A 23,334-nucleotide genomic window follows, 5' to 3' on the forward strand; every position below is an offset into this window, starting at 1 on the left:
GCCGCCCCGGCCCATCCGTCCGTCCTCGTCCGGCACGTACGCCCGTCACCAGCGGGCAGCCCGACGCCAGTCCGTGCCCGAGCCGTACGCAGTGCACACGTCGAATTACCGTTTTCGCATCAACGTCCGGTGGAGACTGAGTGTGCGGGGGTTGTTTCACGAGTTAACTCTGTCACGGTGTTACCCTGCTGGTGCGTCATGTGTCGCACGGGACATTCCGTACGTATCCGTTGCGTGTGTTTGTGTGTGAGTGCTGAATTTAATTTAATTTAATTTAATTTATTTTAAAGGGGGTTGTCGCAGCAGCCTGCGACTGTTGTGGCTGTTGTTTTCGTTGATTAGTTGGGTCGTGACTGAAAGACGGTCACTGCACAAGTTTTAAGGTGGATTTCGGGCTGTAACATCTTTAAATTTGTGTTGTCGTCTCATTTCAACCCCCGTTTGTTACTTATCACCCCATTCACTTGCATCACTTCTTTCTTGCGGTTGTAATTGGGGTATAAATTTTTAAATTAACCCAATTCCTTATTGATTGAACACACTTAATATTAAATTAGATCTTTCAGTATTTTTTCTTCAAACGTTTGAAATGTTTTTCTGTTGTTCACACACTTTATTAAATGACTTTGTCGATGAAGTTCTATAAATACAAAGATCGATTTGTTCTGCTTCTACAGCACACATGTAACAATAAAATAAAATAAAAAAACACATCTTTCCTCACCCAAATCCTGAGTGGTCACGTTTTAAATGTTGTTTCAGCTGTTTTTAAAACGTGACCCTTTTTTTAATTTTATAATGACCTCACTTGACCGGAACTTAATTAAATTAAATTAATTATCTTGATTTGTTAACAATAAAATTGTGTTAAAACATCCAAATTTCTTAAGGTGATTGTTGGAAGTTGTTTTGAATGTCAAAGCCTTCACAATTAATGTCAAAGTTTAAGCGTTCACTTCCCATTTGTTACATGTGTTTCTGAATTCACAATAACCTAATTTGGTATTGATTTTTGTTAATAATAAATAACATCCGAATGGATCACACTAGGGTTTATTTTAAATCATTTATTTGTTGTTTTATATGGTTAATGAAATTAAAATAACAATAATAACAAGGAAGTGCTTTCTTTAAACATAATCTGCAACTAAATTGTCATTAATTATTTTGCAAGTTCACAGTTTTAAAGCAATAATTTTATTGTTATATAATAAGTATATATTTATTGCTGATAATTTTTGCAGTGAACCATCTTCATGGTCATTTATGTCACGTTTATCTTAATCCTAACTAATTATTTAAGATACCACAACGACATTCTGTGTGAAGTGTAATCAATACAAATTATCATTTTTAGTGTGAATCATGTACAAACTGTTTTGTTTATTTTATACGGATCCTGCTTGATTAAAAAAATGTTTAAGATAAAAAATTACTTAAATAGTATATATCTTATTTATTTTATACAGATCCTGCTTGATTAAAAAAACAAAATGTTATTTAAAATATTAACAAAAACAACGGTCACTTTTTAAATATTGTTTCAATTATTTTAAAATATGACTTTAAATTTTATGATGACCACACTCAATCTTAATTAAATCAAATGGCATCCGTTGATTTATGTGTTTTAAAATGTGACGTCTTTAATTTTATAATGACCTGATTTCACCTAAATTAAATTAAGCTAAATTGATTGATCACTGTAATACTTTTCTGTATAAAATTGTGATAAATCACTACAAAGACAAATAACTGTTAGATGTTATTTTGAATATCAATTATTGTGTCAGCTGTTTTAAAAGGTGACTTATTAAATTTTATAATGACCACACTGAATCTGAATTAAATTAAACTAAATCCATTGATTTACAATAAAATTTTTAACTATAAAAATGTGATAAATCACAAAATTACAGTATTTTTCTGATGAAGTTTAATGGTCACGTTTTAAACGTTGTTTCAGCTGTTACAAAACGCCACCTTTTAAATTTTATGATGACCATACCTAATCTGAATTAAATTAAACTAAATTCACTGTAAAACCACAACGACATTTTTGTGTGTGGTGTAATCAATGCAAAATTATCATTTTTTAGTAAATTTTTGTCTTTAGTGTAATCAATGTAAATTATCATTTTTTAATATAAACCATATGATACCACAACGACATTTTTGTGTGTGGTGTAATCAATGCAAAATTATCATTTTTTGGTACGACATTTTTGTGTTTAGTTTTTTAATATGAACCATGTTTGAGATAAAAATTATTTAAATTATTATAAATTATAATTAAAAAACTATTATAGTCATTGTTTTAAAAGGTGACTTCAAATTTTATAATGACCACACTTAATCTTAAACTAAATTCATTGATTTGCATTAATATTTTTAACTATAAAAATGTGATAAATCAATGTAAAAACTTTTAAACAATTGTTGAATGAATTTGAATGGTCACGTTTTAAACATTGTGTCAGCCATTTTAAAATGTGACTTCCTTAATTTTATAATGACCTGACTTGGCCTAAATTAAATTAAGCTAAATTTATTGACTTACAGTAATATTTTTAGCTACGAAAATGAGATAAATTACTTAAAAACTTTAAAGTAACTGTTGGAAGTTATTATGAATGTCAAAATTACATTTTTATGTTTGTTAAATTGTGTTAAATCACTGTTAAAACTTCAAATAACCGTTGGAAATTACTATGAATGTCAAAATTACACATTTTATGTAATAAATTCGAATGGTCACGTTTTAAACATTGTGTCAGACGTTTTAAAATGTGACTTCCTTAATTTTATAATGACCTGACTTTCCCTAAATTAAATTAAGCTAAATTTATTGACTTACAATAAAATTTTGTTTGTTAAATTGTGTTAAACCACTGTTAAAACTTCAAATAACCGTTGGAAGTTACTATGAATGTCAAAATTACACATTTTATGTAATAAATTCGAATGGTCACGTTTTAAACATTGTGTCAGACGTTTTAAAATGTGACTTTCTTAATTTTATAATGACCTGACTTGCCCTAAATTAAATTAAACTAAATTTATTTACTTACAGTAATATTTTTAGCTATAAAAATGTAATAAATCAAGGTAAAAACTTTTAAGTAACTGTTGGAGGTTATTACGAATGTCAAAATTTCATTTTTATGTTTGTTAAATTGAGTTAAATAACTGTTAAAACTTTTAGTAATTATTGGAAGTTATTAGGGGTCCAAATTACACACTTTTTGTAATAAATTCGAATGTTCACGTTGTGTCAACCGTTTTAAAAGGTGACTCCCTTAATTTTATAATGACCTAAATTAAATTAAACTAAATTCATTAATTTACAATAACATGTTTTCTATAAAAATGAGCTAAATTAATGTAAAAACTTTAAGTAATAAGATCTAAATGTCACTAAATGGTTCAGAATTTATTTTATTAAACAATTTCTTTATAACAAATAATCTAAAACATAAAAAGTAATTTATTTTTTTAATCCACACTATATAGTACTATACAAATATTAGTAGGGAAATCCACGAATATTACAAACAAAATTTGTTTTAACAAGTTCAGTTTACTATTGATAATTTTGACAACTCATTTTCATTATCACTCTCACTTTTATCTTAAAACCAACATATTACGACTTAATGTTTAAATGTATATTATCATTTTTTTAAAGTGCGTACAAAAATAAACTTGTCTAAACAACAACTACAGCTTTATGAACCATCAAACTCGTATAAATATTTAGTTGAACGGAAGTCAATGAGCAAAAATACTAAAATAACCGACAGTAATCTGAACTGACGTCCAAATCCATCTGGATAATCTTGACCCCAAAAACCCCAACAACGAATTTTATATTTTTTCCAATACAACATTACGTCAACAATAGTCGCAAATAAACAATTTACGAAACGATACTCGCGTGCCACAACGACATAAAATACATAAAGATAATCGACTGGCACAAAATTAATTGGATTGTGGTCTTAAGTGCAGGTTTTATCTTGGATTATTTTTTTCGTCACTGATCAAGTGCCGCCTTTAATTAACAAGTTGAATTATGAAACGGACACTTAACGAATTGTTTATGGTACACATTTCACTGCCAAGTTTACCGGATTCACTTTTAGGGGCCAACTAAATTTAGACCCCGATTTATCGCCGTCTATTTTCGACGGGCAAGTCAATAGCCGAATTAAAAATCATAAAGTTTTGTTTGTTTTCTCCCGTTCCCGATTGACTTCTTCGTGTTGAAACAAATTAAGTACATCAGGGGGATTTAAATCAATTAAACGCAGCCACCCCCGACTATATCTTGTGCCATTATCGAGTGGCCCGTTACTTTTAGGTAACACACTTCACTTTATCTGCTTACACAGAACCCCTTTGAGTGCATTTAATGCTTATCGCGTCCGAAGGTCGTGCGCCTGCTTAACACACCGAACTTATCTCCACCACGATAAGTTTAGACGGGGCGTCCGGTACCAAAAAATCGTTCATCGAGTACGTTTTGCAGGTCCGCAACGGCAGCATGACACGATGAAGCCGGGCGACAAGTTCAAGTACTGACCAGTGCGTACATCCGGTGATGGACAGCTAATGTGACTGGTGAAGGGGTGAAAATGCCGGGGATCGTGGTGTTCAGGAGGCGGTGGAGTGTCGGTTCCGATGATCTGGTCGTTCCCGGTGCGTTCCTGTTCACCGTGCATCTTATATGGTGAGTCTTGGATCGATTATATGTATGTGTGTGTGGTTGTTAGGTTGGAAGGGTTTCACGCGAAGACCTTTAAGAACGGTGGATGTATTAAGGAAGTTCGTGGGCCGTGGAAATTCGTTGACCTGTGCTCTAGTTTGTTTTAATTGCGAGGTTGGACGTGCTGAAACTTATTTTGTGTTCAGCAGTGTTGTTAAATGTCTGATATTAATAATAATGATCACAAACTTATTATATTAATATTTATCTACACTTATATGTTGTTTATTTTATTTATATTTCACAGTTATGTAGTTCATTTCACATTATGATCAGTCTTATTAATAAAAAAACAATCTGTTCTACAATATCAACAAAAATTATACATAAATGTAAATAATCAAAGAAAAAATATTGAAAAGTTAGATAATAAAATATATTTTGCTTACTTTAATGAGATCTTTTACAGCTAAAATATTTCCAAATAATGGTTTTAATGAGATCTTTTATAGCTAAAAAATTACCCAAATAATTCTTAAATTAACTTTATTTTAAATTATAATCAGTCTTAATAACAAAAATCAAACTGTTATTCTAAAAAATCAACAGTAATTTAATTATAAATTTAAATAATTAAGGAAAAAATATTGTAAAATTGAATAATAAAAAATATTTTGCTTATTTTAAAGACATATTTCATAGTTAAAGAAGGTGTAAACTAAAAAATTACCCAAATAATTCTTAAATTAACTTTATTTTAAATTATAATCAATCTTAATAACAAAAATCAAATTGTTAGTCTAAATAATCAAAAACAATTTAATTATAAATTTAAATAATTAAGGGAAAAATATTGTAAAATTGTATAATAAAAAATATTTTGTATATTTTAAAGAGGTTTTTCGTAGTTAAAGAAGATGTAAACTAAAAAATTATCCAAATAATTCTTAAATTAAATTTATTTTAAATTATAATCAAATTAATTATTATAATTAAGGAAAAAATATTGTAAAATTGAATAATAAAACATATTTTACTTATTTTAAAAAGATCTTTCATAGTTAAAGAAGGAGTAAGCTAAAAAATTACCCAAATAATTCTTAAATTAACTTTATTTTTAATTATAATCAGTCTTAATAACAAAAATCAAATTGTTATTTTAAAAAATCAACAAAAATTTTATTATAAATTTAAATAATTAAGGAAAACATATTGTTAAATTAAATAATAAACAATATTTTGCTTATTTTAAAGAGACCTTTCGTAGATAAATAATGTGTAAGCTAAAAAATTAGCCAAATAATTCTTAAATTAACTTTGTTTTAAATTATAATCAGTCTTAATAATGAAAATTCAATTGTTATTCTAGAAAATCAACAAAAAATTTATTATAAATTTAAATAATTAAGGAAAAAATATTGTAAAATTGCATTTTAAAAAATATTTTACTTATTTTAAAGAGATCTTTCATAGTTAAAGAAGGAGTAGCTAAAAAATTACCCAAATATTTCTTAAATTTACTTTATTTTAAATTATAAGCAGTCTTAATAACAAAAGTCAAATTGTTATACTAAAAAATAAACAAAAATTTTATTATAAATTTAAATAACTAAGGGAAAAATATTGTAAAATTGATTAATAAAAAATATTTTGCTTATTTTAAAAAGATCTTTCATAGTTAAAGAAGGTGTAAGCTAAAAAAACCCAAATAATTCTTAAATTAACTTTGTTTTAAATTATAATCAGTCTTAATAATGAAAATTCAATTGTTATTCTAGAAAATCAACAAAAAATTTATTATAAATTTAAATAATTAAGGAAAAAATATTGTAAAATTGAATATTAAAAAATATTTTACTTATTTTAAAGAGATCTTTCATAGTTAAAGAAGGAGTAAGCTAAAAAATTACCCATATATTTCTTAAATTTACTTTATTTTAAATTATAAGCAGTCTTAATAACAAAAATCAAATTGTTATACTAAAAAATAAACAAAAATTTTACTATAAATTTAAATAATTAAGGAAAAAATATTGTAAAATTGAATAATAAAAAATATTTTGCTTATTTTAAAGAGATTTTTCATAGTTAAAGGAGGTGTAAGCTAAAAAATTACCCAAATAATTCTTAAATGAACTTTATTTTAAATTATAATCAGTCTAAATAACAAAAATCAAACTGTTATTCTAAAAAATCAACAAAAATTATATTATAAATTTAAATAATTAAAGAAAAAATATTGTTAAATTCAATAACAAAAAATATTTTGTTTATTTTAAAGAGATCTTTCATAGTTAAAGAAGGTGTAAGCTAAAAAATTACCCAAATAATTCTTAAATTAACTTTATTTTAAAATATAATCAGTCTTAATAACAAAAAACAAATTGTTATTCTATAAAATCAACAAAAAATTTATTATAAATTTAAATAATTAAGGAAAAAATATTGTAAAATTGAATAATAAAACATATTTTACTTATTTTAAAGAGATCTTCCATAGTTAAAGAAGGTGTAAGCTACAAAATTACCCAAATAATTCTTAAATTAACTTTATTTTAAATTATAATCAGTCTTAATAATAAAAATCAAATTGTTATTCTAAAAAATTAACAAAAATTTTATTATAAATTTAAACAATTGAGGTAAAAATATTGTAAAATTATTCAAATAATTCTTAAATTATATATAGTTTAAATAATAATCAGTGTTCTTAATAAAAAACATACTATTATTCTAAAAAAAAAACAAAAATTATATATAAATTTAAAAAATTAAAGAAAAAATATTGTAAAATTAAATAATAAAAGACATTTTACTCATTTTAAAGAAAATATGCGATAAATAAATTAACTAAATAGTTCTTAAATTGCAAATTGTAATCAGTTTTATTCATTGAAATATAAAGAATTATTATTCTAAAAAATCAACAAAATTAATATTATGAATTTAGATAATTGTGATAAAATGTAAATTTAATGATTAATAAATATTTTGCTTAAATAAAACAGAAAATTCTTAACTTATCTTATTACAGATTATAATCTGAATTAATTTTTCATTACAAAATATTAACTTATGATGTGATATGAATTAAGTGAGAAATAAATGATAATAATGGAGGAAACCTCGATTCCTGATATTAAGTAAGTTTTCAAGAGTTACGTGCGACGCGTATCCCTTTAAATTTTCATCCGGACTTTTTCACGTCGCGACCGTAGTAAACACGTCTCCTAAAACCGTCGTAAATTCTCCATTTAAATTCTCGCCCACCTCGTCAAATATTACGACGATAAGACGTAGCATTTCTTTTTTACGACCGTCGAAACGTTAGCACCGTGTGATTTATGCAAAACGTGATAATTACAATCTCTTTTGCATAATTTCAAACAAAGGACGTTTACACAAAAGGTCTTGCATTAACATTGATACCAACACGTCCGATCCCTGAACCTTAGACACCCGTCGACCGTTTAAGGAAACGTCCGTCCGTCACGTCGTCGTAAATTAAAAACCCAAATCGCAATATCAACACGTCAATTTGTCACCGTTGACCTTATAAATCGCCGAATCGGCTCCGCCGCCGAAAGGCGCATCAGTCAAAAGCGGCTTACCAGACTTACAATCATAACCGGGCCCCGATCGGGGAGTTTAAACCCCCGACACTCGAACTGCAACCCTCCCCCCATTCATTCGCACTAAACGGGCAACATTTCAAGACACACGGACCACTTTGCACCGCTTAATAATTCACGATTCCATCGTCCCCCGCATCCACATAAATAACCGGGATCAAACTCCCCAAGTGTGACTCATGCAATTCCCGAATTTGATTCGGGTGCAGTTTATGCGGCTCATTCAAAATTAAAGCGGACAAGATGAATGGGATGCTGCGCATCGATCGCGGGACCATTGATGCCCGACAATGGTCTTTGTGAGTGGTGTGCGTCCATGGTGGTGGGATTTAACGAACGTGTACCTGGATTGAGGTGTTTTCATGCTGGTTTCACAATGTGGGTGTTGATGCCACTAACTAGGTTCGGTGACACAGAAAATAGAACGGGGATTCAATGGTCGGACTCCATTGATTCGTTTTAATAAAGGGTTGTAAGAGATTATTCACGTTCAAGTTCTGATATTCGTTTGTCTTCCTGAAACGTGTCATTCATGACCTTCCTCAGATACAGCTCTCCGGAAGTTCCAGACAGTGCTTCGACTCCGGTTCTTTCGATTGACAATTTTAAACCAGCAATTTGTCCTCTGAAACTCATTGAAGTGGAAAAAAGAATTATTTAAACACGATAAAAGTGAAATGAATGCAGAGCTGTGTCTGTATTTTATGATTTTAACACTCAAATAACCTTCAAAGGGTACCAAATTGTGTTAAAATTAGAGACTAGATCTGTGTGTTCTATTCCCTTACCAAATCGGGACTCATCACTGAAGACGACCTCACTCCATTCCACATCTTAAAGCTGTTATTCTTCACCACTCCAATCTTTGACGACGATGATGAGAGGAAGCACTAACTGGAGACAGTAAGAACTGAGTCTAAAAGTCCAGATTCTATAGCAAACACTTCAAATTGTAATAAGTCTTCCTTTTTTCATAAATCATTGGTTGACAATTGCATGAGTGGTCACAAAGGAATTTCGTAGAGCTAAAGTTCTAATGTTTAAAGGTGGCAGTCTTGACGTTCGTTTGTCTCTGGATGTCTTCCTGGACCATGTCATTCATGACCCTCTTCATATCTAGCTCGGCAACAGTTCCAGACATTGCTTCGACTCCGGCTCTTTCGATTGGCAATTTTAAACCAGTAATTTGTCCTCTGAAACTCATTGAAGTGGAAGAAAGAATCATTTAAACACGATAAAAGTGAAGTGAATGCTGAGCTGTGTCTCTATTTTATAATTTTAACATTCAAATAACCTTTAAAGTGTACCAAATTTTGTTATAATTGGAGTCTAGATCTGTGTGTTCTATTCCCTTACCAAATCGGGACTCATCACTGAAAACGACCTCACTCCATTCCACATCCTAAAGCTGTCATTCTTCACCACTCCAATCTTTGATGTCGATGATGAGAGGTACCACAAACTAGAGACAGAAAAAACTAAGTCTAAAAGTCCAGATTCTATAGTAAACACTTCAAATTGTAATAAGTCTTCCTTTTTTCATAAATCATTGGTTGACAATTGCATGAGTGGTCACAAAGGGATTTCGTAGAGCTAAAGTTCTAATGTTTAAAGGTGGCAGTCTTGACGTTCGTTTGTCTCTGGATGTCTTCCTGGACCATGTCATTCATGACCCTCTTCAGATCTAGCTCTGCAACAGTTCCAGACATTGCTTCGACTCCGGCTCTTTCGATTGGCAATTTTAAACCAGTAATTTGTCCTCTGAAACTCATTGAAGTGGAAGAAAGAATCATTTAAACACAATAAAAGTGAAGTGAATGCTGAGCTGTGTCTCTATTTTATGATTCTAACACTCAAATAACCTTTAAAGTGTACCAAATCGGGACTCATCACTGAAGACGACCTCACTCCATTCCACATCCTAAATCTGTTATTCTTCACCACTCCAATCTTTGATGGCGATGATGAGAGGAAACACAAACTGGAGACAGTAAGGACTAAGTCTAAAAGTCCTGATTCTATAATAAACACTTCAAACAGTAATAAGTATTCCTTCTTCTGTAAATCACTGGTTGACATTTGTATGAATGATCACAATGGGATTTCGTAGATCTAAAGTTGTAAAGTTTAAAGGTGGCAGTCTTGTTTTCGTTTATCTCTGGACGTCTTCCTGGACCATGTCATTCATGACCCTCTTCAGATCTACCTTTGCATCAGTTCCAAACATTGCTTCGACTCCGGTTTTTTCGATTGACAGTTTTAAACCAGCAATTTGTCCTCTGAAACTCATTGAAGTGGAAGAAAGAATCTTTTAAACACAAAAAAGTGAAATGAATGCTGAGCTGTATCTGGATTTTATTATTTTAACACTCAAATAACCTTCAAAGGGTACCAAATTGTGTAAAAATTGGAGACTAGATCTGTGTGTTCTATTCCTTTACCAAATCGGGACTCGTCATTGAAGACGACCTCACTCCATTCCACATCCTAAAGCTGTCATTCTTCACCACTCCAATCTTTGATGCCGATAATGAGAGGAAGCACAACTTGGAGACAGTAAGGACTAAGTCTAAAAGTCCTGATTCTATAATAAACACTTCAAACAGTAATAGGTCTTCCTTCTTCTGTAAATCGCTGGTTGACAATTGTATGAGTGGTCACAAAGGGGTTTTGTAGAACTAAAATTTTAAAGTTTAAATGTAACAGTCTTGACGTTCGTTTGTCTCTGGACGTCTTCCTAGACCATGTCATTCATGACCCTCTTCATATCTAGCTTTGCAAACAGTTCCAGACAGTGCTTCGACTCCAGTTCTTCCGATTGGCAATTTTATACCAGTAATTTGTGCTCTGAAACTCATTGAAGTGGAAGAAAGAATCCTTTAAACACAAAAAAGTGAAATGAATGCTGAGCTGTATCTGGATTTAATTATTTTAACACTCAAATAACCTTCAAAGGGTACCAAATTTTGTTAAAATTAGAGGCTAGATCTGTGTGTTTTATTCCTTTACAAAATCGGGACTCATCTCTGAAGACGACCTCACTCCATTCCACATCCTAAAGCTGTCATTTTTCACCACTCCAATATTTGATGGCGATGATGAGAGGTACCACAAACTAGAGACAGAAAAAACTAAGTCTAAAAGTCCAGATTCTATAGTAAACACTTCAAATTGTAATAAGTCTTCCTTTTTTCATAAATCATTGGTTGACAATTGCATGAGTGGTCACAAAGGGATTTCGTAGAGCTAAAGTTCTAATGTTTAAAGGTGGCAGTCTTGACGTTCGTTTGTCTCTGGATGTCTTCCTGGACCATGTCATTCATGACCCTCTTCAGATCTAGCTCTGCAACAGTTCCAGACATTGCTTCGACTCCGGCTCTTTCGATTGGCAATTTTAAACCAGTAATTTGTCCTCTGAAACTCATTGAAGTGGAAGAAAGAATCATTTAAACACAATAAAAGTGAAGTGAATGCTGAGCTGTGTCTCTATTTTATGATTCTAACACTCAAATAACCTTTAAAGTGTACCAAATCGGGACTCATCACTGAAGACGACCTCACTCCATTCCACATCCTAAATCTGTTATTCTTCACCACTCCAATCTTTGATGGCGATGATGAGAGGAAACACAAACTGGAGACAGTAAGGACTAAGTCTAAAAGTCCTGATTCTATAATAAACACTTCAAACAGTAATAAGTATTCCTTCTTCTGTAAATCACTGGTTGACATTTGTATGAATGATCACAATGGGATTTCGTAGATCTAAAGTTGTAAAGTTTAAAGGTGGCAGTCTTGTTTTCGTTTATCTCTGGACGTCTTCCTGGACCATGTCATTCATGACCCTCTTCAGATCTACCTTTGCATCAGTTCCAAACATTGCTTCGACTCCGGTTTTTTCGATTGACAGTTTTAAACCAGCAATTTGTCCTCTGAAACTCATTGAAGTGGAAGAAAGAATCTTTTAAACACAAAAAAGTGAAATGAATGCTGAGCTGTATCTGGATTTTATTATTTTAACACTCAAATAACCTTCAAAGGGTACCAAATTGTGTAAAAATTGGAGACTAGATCTGTGTGTTCTATTCCTTTACCAAATCGGGACTCGTCATTGAAGACGACCTCACTCCATTCCACATCCTAAAGCTGTCATTCTTCACCACTCCAATCTTTGATGCCGATAATGAGAGGAAGCACAACTTGGAGACAGTAAGGACTAAGTCTAAAAGTCCTGATTCTATAATAAACACTTCAAACAGTAATAGGTCTTCCTTCTTCTGTAAATCGCTGGTTGACAATTGTATGAGTGGTCACAAAGGGGTTTTGTAGAACTAAAATTTTAAAGTTTAAATGTAACAGTCTTGACGTTCGTTTGTCTCTGGACGTCTTCCTAGACCATGTCATTCATGACCCTCTTCATATCTAGCTTTGCAAACAGTTCCAGACAGTGCTTCGACTCCAGTTCTTCCGATTGGCAATTTTATACCAGTAATTTGTGCTCTGAAACTCATTGAAGTGGAAGAAAGAATCCTTTAAACACAAAAAAGTGAAATGAATGCTGAGCTGTATCTGGATTTAATTATTTTAACACTCAAATAACCTTCAAAGGGTACCAAATTTTGTTAAAATTAGAGGCTAGATCTGTGTGTTTTATTCCTTTACAAAATCGGGACTCATCTCTGAAGACGACCTCACTCCATTCCACATCCTAAAGCTGTCATTTTTCACCACTCCAATATTTGATGGCGATGATGAGAGGTACCACAAACTAGAGACAGAAAAAACTAAGTCTAAAAGTCCAGATTCTATAGTAAACACTTCAAATTGTAATAAGTCTTCCTTTTTTCATAAATCATTGGTTGACAATTGTATGAGTGGTCACAAAGGGATTTCGTAGAGCTAAAGTTCTAAAGTTTAAAGATGGCAGTCTTGACGTTCGTTTATCACTGGACGTCTTCCTGGACCATGTCATTCATGACCCTCTTCAGATCTAGCTCTGCAACAGTTCCAGACATTGCTTCGACTCCGGTTCTTTCGATTGGCAATTTTAAACCAGCAATTTGTCCTCTGAAACTCATTGAAGTGGAAGAAAGAATCCTTTAATCACAAAAAAAGTGAAACGAATGCTGAGCTGTGTCTGGATTTTATGATTTTAACACTCAAATAACCTTCAAAGGATACCAAATGAGACACTAGATCCACTTGCCCTATTCCCTGTTTCACCGAAAACACATTAAAACAACGGCCGAAGCCAACATCCAAGAATTCCCATTAAAACTGTTAATTCAAGAACGCCAATTAACTCCCGGGCGGCAATAATCGACAATTTTTGGCGGCATAATCAAGTCCATTGTGGCATAAAACCCAACCGGAGGACCAGCACCCCCGGTCCCGCGCCCCACACCCCCTTCGGGAGCCTCGCATGATCGATACACGGGTCCTTGGTCCCTTTTATCGGGGACAATCCCTTTTGCTGGCGGCTCCGGGAACTCGATTCGGGATTCTCGGGCGCTGCGTGACATGAATGAAAGAATCGGCCGCCGCGTGATTCACGCGCGCGACACACCGCCGGATTGATTTGTTTTTTTTCCCGCCGATCAGAAAGACGGCGGAATTAATCCGTTGCGGCGTCGGAGCGGGCGTAACGGGCCAAACCGGATCCGAAGCGTGGAAACTGCAGTCGCATCGTATCGAACGGCCCGAGGCGGGAAAAGGTCAGAGTTCACGCTCCGCCCCAATTTCCATCCCCCGTTTGCCGACGGCGGAGTCGGTTTTTTCGAAATCGTCTCTTATTTTCGATGCACGCGCGTTTGATTTATGGATGGGGCGACTGTCCACGCTCCGCACGTCCCCCTCGGGGCGCGTTTCGGGGGTGCGTTATTAACCGCGTTTACCGATCTTGATGGGGTATTTATTAAAATGTCGATTTTTGCCCGGGGACGCGTCGGCATTTATTGCTCCCCGGCTTCGTGTTTGCCCGATGTCGCACGTTCCTTACGTGGAATGGAAATGGATGAGCCCGGGTGTTTGTGTATCGGGACGTGAACGATGGGGGTTGAAAAGGGCTCGGGGTCAAGGTTTTTTTCCTATTTTCCAGAGCAGTTTTCGGGTAATGTCCCGCGGGAACGGGAAATTACTCGATTTAACGCGCCCCCACCTTCTTGGCAAAGTGTCTTCGAACTTGTTCCTAACTCAATGTAACAACTTGTAAACGAGACGCTTTGGTATTCATTGCGAAACTAACTTTATTTATTTTAGGACTATAATATTGGGTTGCGTCCTGTTCCTGATCCACTTCGACCGGAGTGTGCAATGTGTTCTGTTACTGTGGTGTCTCATCCTCGTCTACTTGGTCATCCTGATCTTGTCCCTGGCGGTCGAGTTCGCCATCTGTGTGGTGGCGATGCGGGGCAGCATCTTAGAAACAGCCCAAAGGTCCAGCATGCAGTACATCCTCTACCTCAGACTAAGTACTATATCAATAAACCAGATCTGGGCAATATACTCTAAAAAGATGTTTGATCTATTCTATTGTTGTAAATGTAAAGTAGTAAAAAGTTCTTGTAAAAGTAGTAAATTTCTTGTAAAAAGCTTATGGTTCTCTAGAAATACTAAACTAGTGTAGTGCGCATTGAAATTTAGAAGTACTTAGTAATTTACTAAACCCTTCCAAAAGTGTGGAAAGCATAATATTTTCTAAACCCTTCCAAAAGGGTGGAAAGCACAATATTTTCCTTCAGAGTCTTTGCTAGTTGTAAAAACAAAACTAAACTAGTGTAGTACTGACTTCAACTCCATAGAAATTGGTGAAAGTACATTTGAGTACTTTCATTGTGCCTGAAAAGCATTGAAAATTTGTAATGAGCTTTATGTGACGAGCATTACATCACAATTCTTAAAAATAACTTGAAGTACCTACTCTATTGACATATGTGCAAGCTCCATTATCTGGTACCCAACAACCAGTTACTCTTTTTTTTAACCATCAAATACTGAGCACATTGAAGTAAATGTGCCAAATGGTCTGCTTCTTATATAAAGCTTCTATTTCTCTAGAAGTACTTAGTAATGTGCTAAAAACTTCTAAACCCTTCCAAAAGTGTGGAAAGCACAATATTATCCTTCAGAGTCTTTGCTAGTTGTGAAAACAAAACTAGTGTAGTACTGACTTCAAGTCCATAGAAATTGGTGGAGATACATTTGAGTACCTTCATTGTGCCTGAAAACCATTGAAAATTTGTCAAGAGCTTTATGTGACGAGCATTACATCACAATTCTTAAAAGTAACTTGAAATACCTACTTTATTGACATATGTGCAAGCTCCATTATCTGGTACCCAACAACCAACTACTCTTTTTTTTAACCATCAAATACTGAGCACATTGAAGTAAATGTGCCAAATGGTCTCCTTCTTATAGAAAGCTTCTATTTATCTAGAAGTACTTAGTAATTTGCTAAAAACTTCTAAACCCTTCCAAAAGTGTTGAAAGCACAATATTTTCCTTCAGAGTCTTTGCTAGTTGTGAAAACAAAACTAAACTAGTGTAGTACTGACTTCAAGTCCATAGAAATTAGTGGAGACACATACGAGTACCTTCATTGTGCCTGAAAACCATTGAAAATTTGTCAAGAGCTTTATGTGACGAGCATTACATCACAATTCTTAAAAATAATTTGAAGTACCTACTCTATTGTCATATGTTCAAGCTCCATTATTTGGTACTCAACAACCAGCTATTCTTTTTTTAACCATGAAATACTCAGCACATTGAAATAAATGTGCCAAATGGTCTCCTTCTTATAGAAACCTTCTATTCCTCTAGAAGTACTTAGTAATTTGCTAAAAACTTCAAAACCCTTCCAAAAGTGTGGGAAGCACAATATTTTCCTTCAATCTTTGCTAGTTGTGAAAACAAAACTAAACTAGTGTAGTACTGACTTCAAGTCCATAGAAATTAGTGCAGACACATTTGAGTACCTTCATTGTGCCTGAAAACCATTGAAAATTTGTCAAGAGCTTTATGTGACGAGCATTACATCACAATTCTTAAAAATAATTTGAAGTACCTACTCTATTGTCATATGTTCAAGCTCCATTATCTGGTACCCAACAACCAGCTACTCTTTTTTAACCATGAAATACTGAGCACATTGAAGTAAATGTGCCAAATGGTGTCCTTCTTATAGAAAGCTTCTATTTCTCTAGAAGTACTTAGTAATTTGCTAAAAACTTCTAAGCCCTTCCAAAAGTGTTAAAAGCACAATATTTTCCTTCAGAGTCTTTGCTAGTTGTGAAAACAAAACTAAACTAGTGTAGTACTGACTTCAAGTCCATAGAAATTAGTGGTGATACATTTGAGTACCTTCATTGTGTCTGAAAACCATTGAAAATTTGTCAAGAGCTTTATGTGACGACCATTAAATTACATTCTTAAAAATATTTTTCAAGAAGTACTTAGTAATTTGCTAAAAACTTCTAAACCCTTCAAAAACTGTGGAAAGCACAATATTTTCCTTCAGAGTCTTTGCTAGTTGTGAAAACAAAATTAAACTAGTGTAGTACTGACTTCAAGTCCATAGAAATTGGTGGAGGCATATTTGAGTACATGGATATGGAAAGCGTTGAAAATTTGTCAAGAGTTTTATATGACAAGCATTATATCATAATGCTTAAAAGTAATCTAAAGTATCAAGAGTACTTTTCAAGCATTTTCCTAGAAGCATTGCCCAACTCTGTATTTGAACCATTCTAGACTAATCCCAACTGTTGATTTTTCCAGCTGTGATGTTCGTAGAAGCAGGTTGGCTCTCCGCCGGCGTAGCCTGGTTAATAAAATACTATTTAGACTGTGAAATCGACAAAGCCAAAGAGACTGTATTAGGTAAATTAAAATTCCTTAACACATAGTCCTATTTTAACAAATCAAATCCACAGGTATGGTAGTTTTCAACTGGTGCATCCTGCTGTCGGTGTTGGTAACCGTGTGGTGCACCTACGACACGGCCGGCCGTTCCTGGGTGAAGATGAAACAGTACCAGCGCAGCATGCGCGAATCCGAATCGAAGTTCCAGTACAAACGGTCGGGCAGCACGAGAAACTGGCGCCAACGCAAAGTACTGAGGGCGTACGAAGACAGCTGGCACAACAGATGCAGGTTCCTGTTCTGCTGTTCCTCCGGCTCCGACCGCAACAGGAACTCCTTCTCGGACATCGCGCGCATATTCTCCGACTACTTCCGCGACCTGGACGTGGTGCCGTCCGACGTGGTGGTGGGTCTGGTGCTGTTGCGTAAGTTCCAGAAGATCGAACAGAAGGCGATTGTGGAGCAGAGGAAGAACGACACGTACGAATTTCTGTCAGGCGCCCCCATCACGCCCCGGACCCAGTTCCTGTCGTTGCACGACGACGGTTCCGACCTGAACGAGTTCGAGAACGTGATCCATTACGCTTACTTCGCGGTGAGGGCGTACAACTGGCCCATCTACTTGATGACCAACAAGATGGGGCTGTGCAGACTTTGCGCTGGCTTGAACTGCTGTTGCATACCTTGCAGGAAGCAATCGGGTTCGGGCAACGCCGAAATTTTGGATGACAACTGTTGCAAGTGCAACTACGCCGCCTTGAAGTTACTGACGGAAATGGGTACTTAGAAACTTCACCTACAAAAGTTGGTGCCAATTTTATACCTTTATTTTGTAGGAGATATTGAAATAATCTACGCCACTTATCACGTAGACGTGGGCCAAACCCCGTTCTTCGTGGCCTTGGACTATGACAAACGAAAAATCATCATCAGCATCCGTGGTACCCTCTCCATGAAGGTAAACAGTTTTACACCCCGTTAACAATGACAAACCTCATTAAACACAACATTTCCAGGACGTCCTGACGGACTTAAACGCCGAAGGCGAACCCATACCCTTGACGCAACAGAAGGACGACTGGCTGGGTCACAAGGGGATGGTGCAGGCCGCCCAGTACATCCTGGAGAAGCTGGACGAAGAACAACTGGTGGAACGGGCCCAAAACTACAGGCCGGAACGTGGTACCAACGATTTCGAAATTGTGATCGTGGGCCACTCACTTGGTGCCGGTACTGCCAGCATCCTGGGAATACTTCTGAGGGAACGACACCCCACACTTCTGTGTTACTGTTACTCGCCGCCCGGTGGTCTGCTGTCGGCGCCTGCGGTCGAGTACACCAAGGAGTTTACGATTTCGGTGGTGGTGGGGAAGGATGTGGTACCGAGGATCGGGCTGCACCAAATGGAGACGCTGCGGACTGATTTGATCAACGCTATCAAACGATCGGTTGATCCCAAGTGGAAGACTATTACTTGTAGTATTATTTGCTGTGGTTGTTCACAGCCGACGTCGGCGGTTGAAATGTCCACTGGCGAAAGGGATGTTAGCGAATACATGAGAAGTAAAGAGCACGCCAGGTGTGTTGGTAAGTACTGACATCACATTTCTAACTACCATATTACTTACGTTGATTTATTTTTAGGTATTCATCCTTCAGATAGTTCCATAGCCTTAACGACTCATCAACCTTTATATCCTCCTGGAAGGATAGTGCATGTTGTCAGGCAGCACCCCACAACAGGACAGTAAGTATTTTAGTTATTTCAAATAGATGTTCAAGGCCTGAGTGCTTAAATAGTTCTAGTACTACACTGTTCATCAGCTACTAACATTAATACAGCTTGTCATCAAACACTAACACCACTTTTACAATATTGCAGGCAAAAGTATGAAAAAAAGTGGAGGTAATAATATGTTAACAGTAAAAATTTAGTACCCCCATCCCTCAGCATGTTATAATAAAAGTATAAGCCGGCATGACTGAAGCACTACCGTACTATAAATTAATTAAACCCTGTATTTTTTTATACTTTTGTGTCCACAAACAACACTCCATCTCATCCAAGTACCCATGAGCATGTAGTTGTGACCTTGGCGCAGCAGTACCGTAATTAATTTCGATTGTATTTCCTCAGGCAAGCGTTGTCGAAGAGTGATCCGGTCTACCAGGCCCTCTGGGCGGCCAACACCGACTTCGACGAGGTCCTCATCTCGCCAGTGATGATCCAGGATCACATGCCGGACACGTTGCTCGACGCCTTGAACAAGGTACGTTTAGTTCCAGCCAACAAACCGGATGCGAATTAGCCTTAGACAATGTTTTACCAGTTCCAAAAAAAAAACGCATTTGCATGGGGTCTACACGTAAACAATGTCTGTGTGCATTCTTTCCGTGGCAGATCAATGATCTTCCATAACCTAGGTAAATATAGTTGTAGAGTTACATGTTTAGTTGTTGTTATTATTATTATTTGCGAATGTGTAGCGGATAACGGGTACTCACCTGGGTTTTTTTCTAGAGTTTTTCTTATACTCAAGTACTCCTGTGATTTGATTTTTGTTCGTACTCGAATTTTATGTGTAATGACTTTCGGTTTTTTATTTTGTAGATTATGTTTTTAATAAAATTGTTTTTTTAATTTTTCGACTATTTTATTTTACACCTCGTTTCACCCGTCCCCCTATTATTTATAATCACCGCTTTGTGACCGCCCTCGGAATGTTACAACGACAAGTTTCATGGTTTTATCAATGTTGTGCCATCACCAAGCATGGAACATCCAACAGTACAATCGAAACATTAAGCCCCACCCACCCCGAACATTGCATGCCCCACTGAGCATGCGCACCCAAAACCGCCCCGTCTACGGGCTGTCTTCTAGTTTTGTGAGTGTGTGGAGCCAAAAAACAAATGCCGTGTGTCCGGTAGGTCGATCGCAGGGACGAACGTCACAGATTGAGGAATACGGAGACGGGGGACAGTCCCGTTAGGGGCGACAGTCCCCTACTCGAACATCAACCTGCACCACCAGACACCAGGTACAGTATCCATGAACAAAACTATTTTATTTTAATAATTACTTGTTGATTTTACTTGTTCGACCACATTCTAGTGGTCTCTTGTAATCATAGTTGCATACGTTCAGTACACCAGGTACTTAATTTACTTGAACTTTAGTCCTGGCAGCTTGACACAATGAATACAGTACACGAAGCTGAAGCTAATAAATAAACTAGATGCAAAAAAGCATGTAACACACACAAGGTACAAACTAAAACATTGATACAAGCTTTGGGAAACTTCAGAAGTTGAGGTTTGGAGGAGGTGCTTGCTGAGCATGGCGATTTACGAGCATGGTGCATATGTACGGTAGTTTGGATAAAACGCAGGAAAACGAGCAGCTAATTTACTTTTAAGTTATCGGCTTTTGGCACAGGTTTCACAACTGTTGTTAACAGTAAAGTTATTGAAATTCAAAACCTAGAGCACGTACAAAGACAAAAACGTGTACTTCCAAGAGCATAATCTTTTTCCAGGTTGTAACGACAACGGGACCGAAGAAGCCGCAACGTTCGGCTTCGACGTCGGAACCATCGAGCCAATATTGGACAGCCACCACCTCCAACCCCAATCTGTTCCTCGAAACGTCGTTTACCTCGCTCCAAAGTCCGGACAGCAACACGAGCTCGGTCACCAACGGGTACTATTCGACCAAATCGCATCCCAGCAGTCTGTGCCTGACCAGTGAATACAACAAAAGCAAACTGTTGAGCCCGATCAGTGCTAAAATAACGTTCGACGGCAAACGCGACTCGCCGGTGAACAACAACCAGATCTCGATCGTGCCAGTGCACCACAGACCTTTAACCAAGAGTTTCAGTTTGAGTTTGAAACGGACTACAAGTCCGGCTTGCAAAGTGGACTTGATACACGACGACTGGTTCGGGCTGGCGCCCCTGGCCAGTCCGGAAAGCCTGTCGGAACTGTCCAGCATCAGTTCCAGGGCCAGCTTGGTCACCACCAGCGTCATCGTCGAGATCAACACTCCTAAGGTAACCGGGATAACGTTTGCCGCACTGGGTGATGATGGTTGGTTGCAGGTGATGAGGAGGACTCCCAAAATCATCGGCAGCCTGAGCACCTGCGCCGACGACATCAGGAACGTGAGGAACTTCCAAAAGGCCAAAACCTTCACCCGACTGTTCATCAACAACAACACGGAAAGTTCGTCCAGCAGCAACCTGAGCTACGAATCAGCTTCCAGCAGTAACAGGTGCTGTTCCAACACGGACAGCCTGTGCAAAACCACTGACTCCAACTGTTGGTAAGCCCAGTTTACTAAAATACTCGTTGGGGGGTTTAGTTAATGTTTGTTGGTGCAGTGAGGAGGAGTGCCCGAACAGTGATGAGTTCCAATCAGCCGAAGACATTCTGGACAACGTCCTGGCCAGCGCCGGTTGCAAGGAGTTCTTCAACTCGGAATCCAACTTCTTGGAGACGCACTTCGACCTACTCCAAGAGCAAGCCTGTGATAATTCGCCCGTATCCGTCTTCAAAGCCTCCTCGCCGTTCTATCCTCCGGTGAGTCGCCATAAATGTTCAGGACAATGATTCATGGTTGAGTTTCAGGTCTTGTCGCCAAGTAGTCCGAATGCCGATCCGGATTTAATATCTAACTTAGCTATAGACATTAGTTTAGACGAAGAACACAGATCGAATTATTATCAACATAGCAAAACTGGCAGCAGCATCGATTCCGGGAGTGTTTGCAGGACCCCCTCTGATATCACCAAAAATGTCACCTTCAATCCGCAGGTAACGATCTCCCTCAGTCCCAGCTTCACCCCCCCTAGTTGTGCAGCAGCTTCCCAACGTGCTCAAGGGCTAGTTTACGTGGGAACGTTGTTCTAGGTGGTGACCGTGTCGACGATCAGCTGCGACGACATCCCACCGTCGCCGATAAGGTGGAGGAAGCTGTTCAAGGGACGCAACAACCAAAAAAGCAAGTCGGACCCCCCTAAGCTCCCACCTCTGCCACCGCCAACTCCGACGGGCCCCATAGTGTCGATACTGAGCTCCAAGAACCGTCACCTGAACGAGGAGGCGGCGAAGAAGGAGGACGACACGGCCAGCGAGCAAAGTCTGCGCACCAGCGACGACACGTCGAAGTCGAGCGGCGATCGGACTCTTGATTGTTTCTCGCGCACCGAACAGCTGCCCCTGCTGAGCAGCCTCAACGCCACCAACATCGACCGGACTCCATCGCCCAGGCTGTTGCGCAGGAAGAAGTACGTCTATCCCTCGGACATCGTCGTCATGGCGCACCCCAACGAGAGTTCCGTGTAGTGGTGACCGGACTTTTGTAGAGTGTATATTTTTTTAACAACAAACAAGTGTATAGTATCCATTGTTATTGTGTTATGAGAGTTTGTTTGGGGCGTCGGGGCGACGGAGGCGTTCCCGTGCTGTGACACGTCTCCGTCGTTCGGTGCCCCGATTATTGTTATGTAGGTGCTTTTCACCTCGTTTGGGTTTTGCTACGTTGTTACGGTGCCGACCTACGAACCTCCAAATTCATTAATTCAACTCAACTAAGGTTTGGTGGCGTCAGAGGTCTTTAACCGCCCCGTTCGCAATTGAAATGGTTGTTCGTTCCAAATTGTTTCGACCTTATGTTTACGTTGTTCCTCATGTTTTTTAACGTTGTCCTGTTTTTTATGGTCCAATTTTTTTCGTCATAAACCTGCAGAATTACGTTCCTAACCTCAAGCAACAGTCACAAGTAACCGTGACCTTATATGATTAATAAAATTACGACTTATTAGAAATAAAGTTTACCATGGAATTATAATAATAACAAAAAGTTTACTAAAAAGTCTATTTTTAAAGTTTGAAGTAGACCTTCGGTTCCTCAACGATTCATATAACTTTAACGAGGAACTTTTCTAATTAAAATAGATGAAAGGAACCCCCAACAGTATTTGGGTCTGTAATCTATAAATCAATGAGTTCAGTAGATATATAATATAGGGTCCAACAATTGAATATTTGTTTTTTTAACATATGATGAACAAGAACGATGTAATTCAGATGAATATAGTTACTTTGATAGTTGACCACTGTGTT

The 23,334-nt window shown here is 36.6% G+C and overlaps 1 protein-coding gene across 5 annotated transcripts; it reads left to right on the forward strand.

The window, feature by feature from the left end:
* Positions 1-41: 41 nt before the first annotated feature.
* On the forward strand, positions 42-23,324 carry LOC109602642 (diacylglycerol lipase-alpha). 5 transcript variants are annotated; one of them, XM_049968594.1, is made up of 14 exons: positions 42-246; positions 4,532-4,732; positions 14,599-14,810; positions 17,122-17,223; positions 17,277-17,984; positions 18,042-18,163; positions 18,222-18,792; positions 18,850-18,952; positions 19,343-19,475; positions 20,745-21,260; positions 21,309-21,532; positions 21,591-21,789; positions 21,838-22,023; positions 22,120-23,324. In XM_049968594.1, the coding sequence occupies exons 2-14, from the start codon at positions 4,638-4,640 to the stop codon at positions 22,552-22,554; spliced, it is 3,606 nt and encodes a 1,201-aa protein (XP_049824551.1). In that variant the 5' UTR covers positions 42-246; positions 4,532-4,637; the 3' UTR covers positions 22,555-23,324. The 5 variants fall into 5 exon arrangements, with proteins under 5 accessions (XP_049824551.1, XP_049824550.1, XP_049824552.1 ...); XM_049968593.1 differs by having other exon boundaries at positions 43-219; XM_049968595.1 differs by lacking the exons at positions 21,838-22,023; positions 22,120-23,324 and having other exon boundaries at positions 47-219; positions 21,572-21,632.
* The last annotated feature ends 10 nt before the right edge of the window (positions 23,325-23,334 follow it).

Source organism: Aethina tumida, chromosome 6 (genome assembly GCF_024364675.1).
Source record: "Aethina tumida isolate Nest 87 chromosome 6, icAetTumi1.1, whole genome shotgun sequence".
NCBI lineage: Eukaryota > Metazoa > Arthropoda > Insecta > Coleoptera > Nitidulidae > Aethina > Aethina tumida.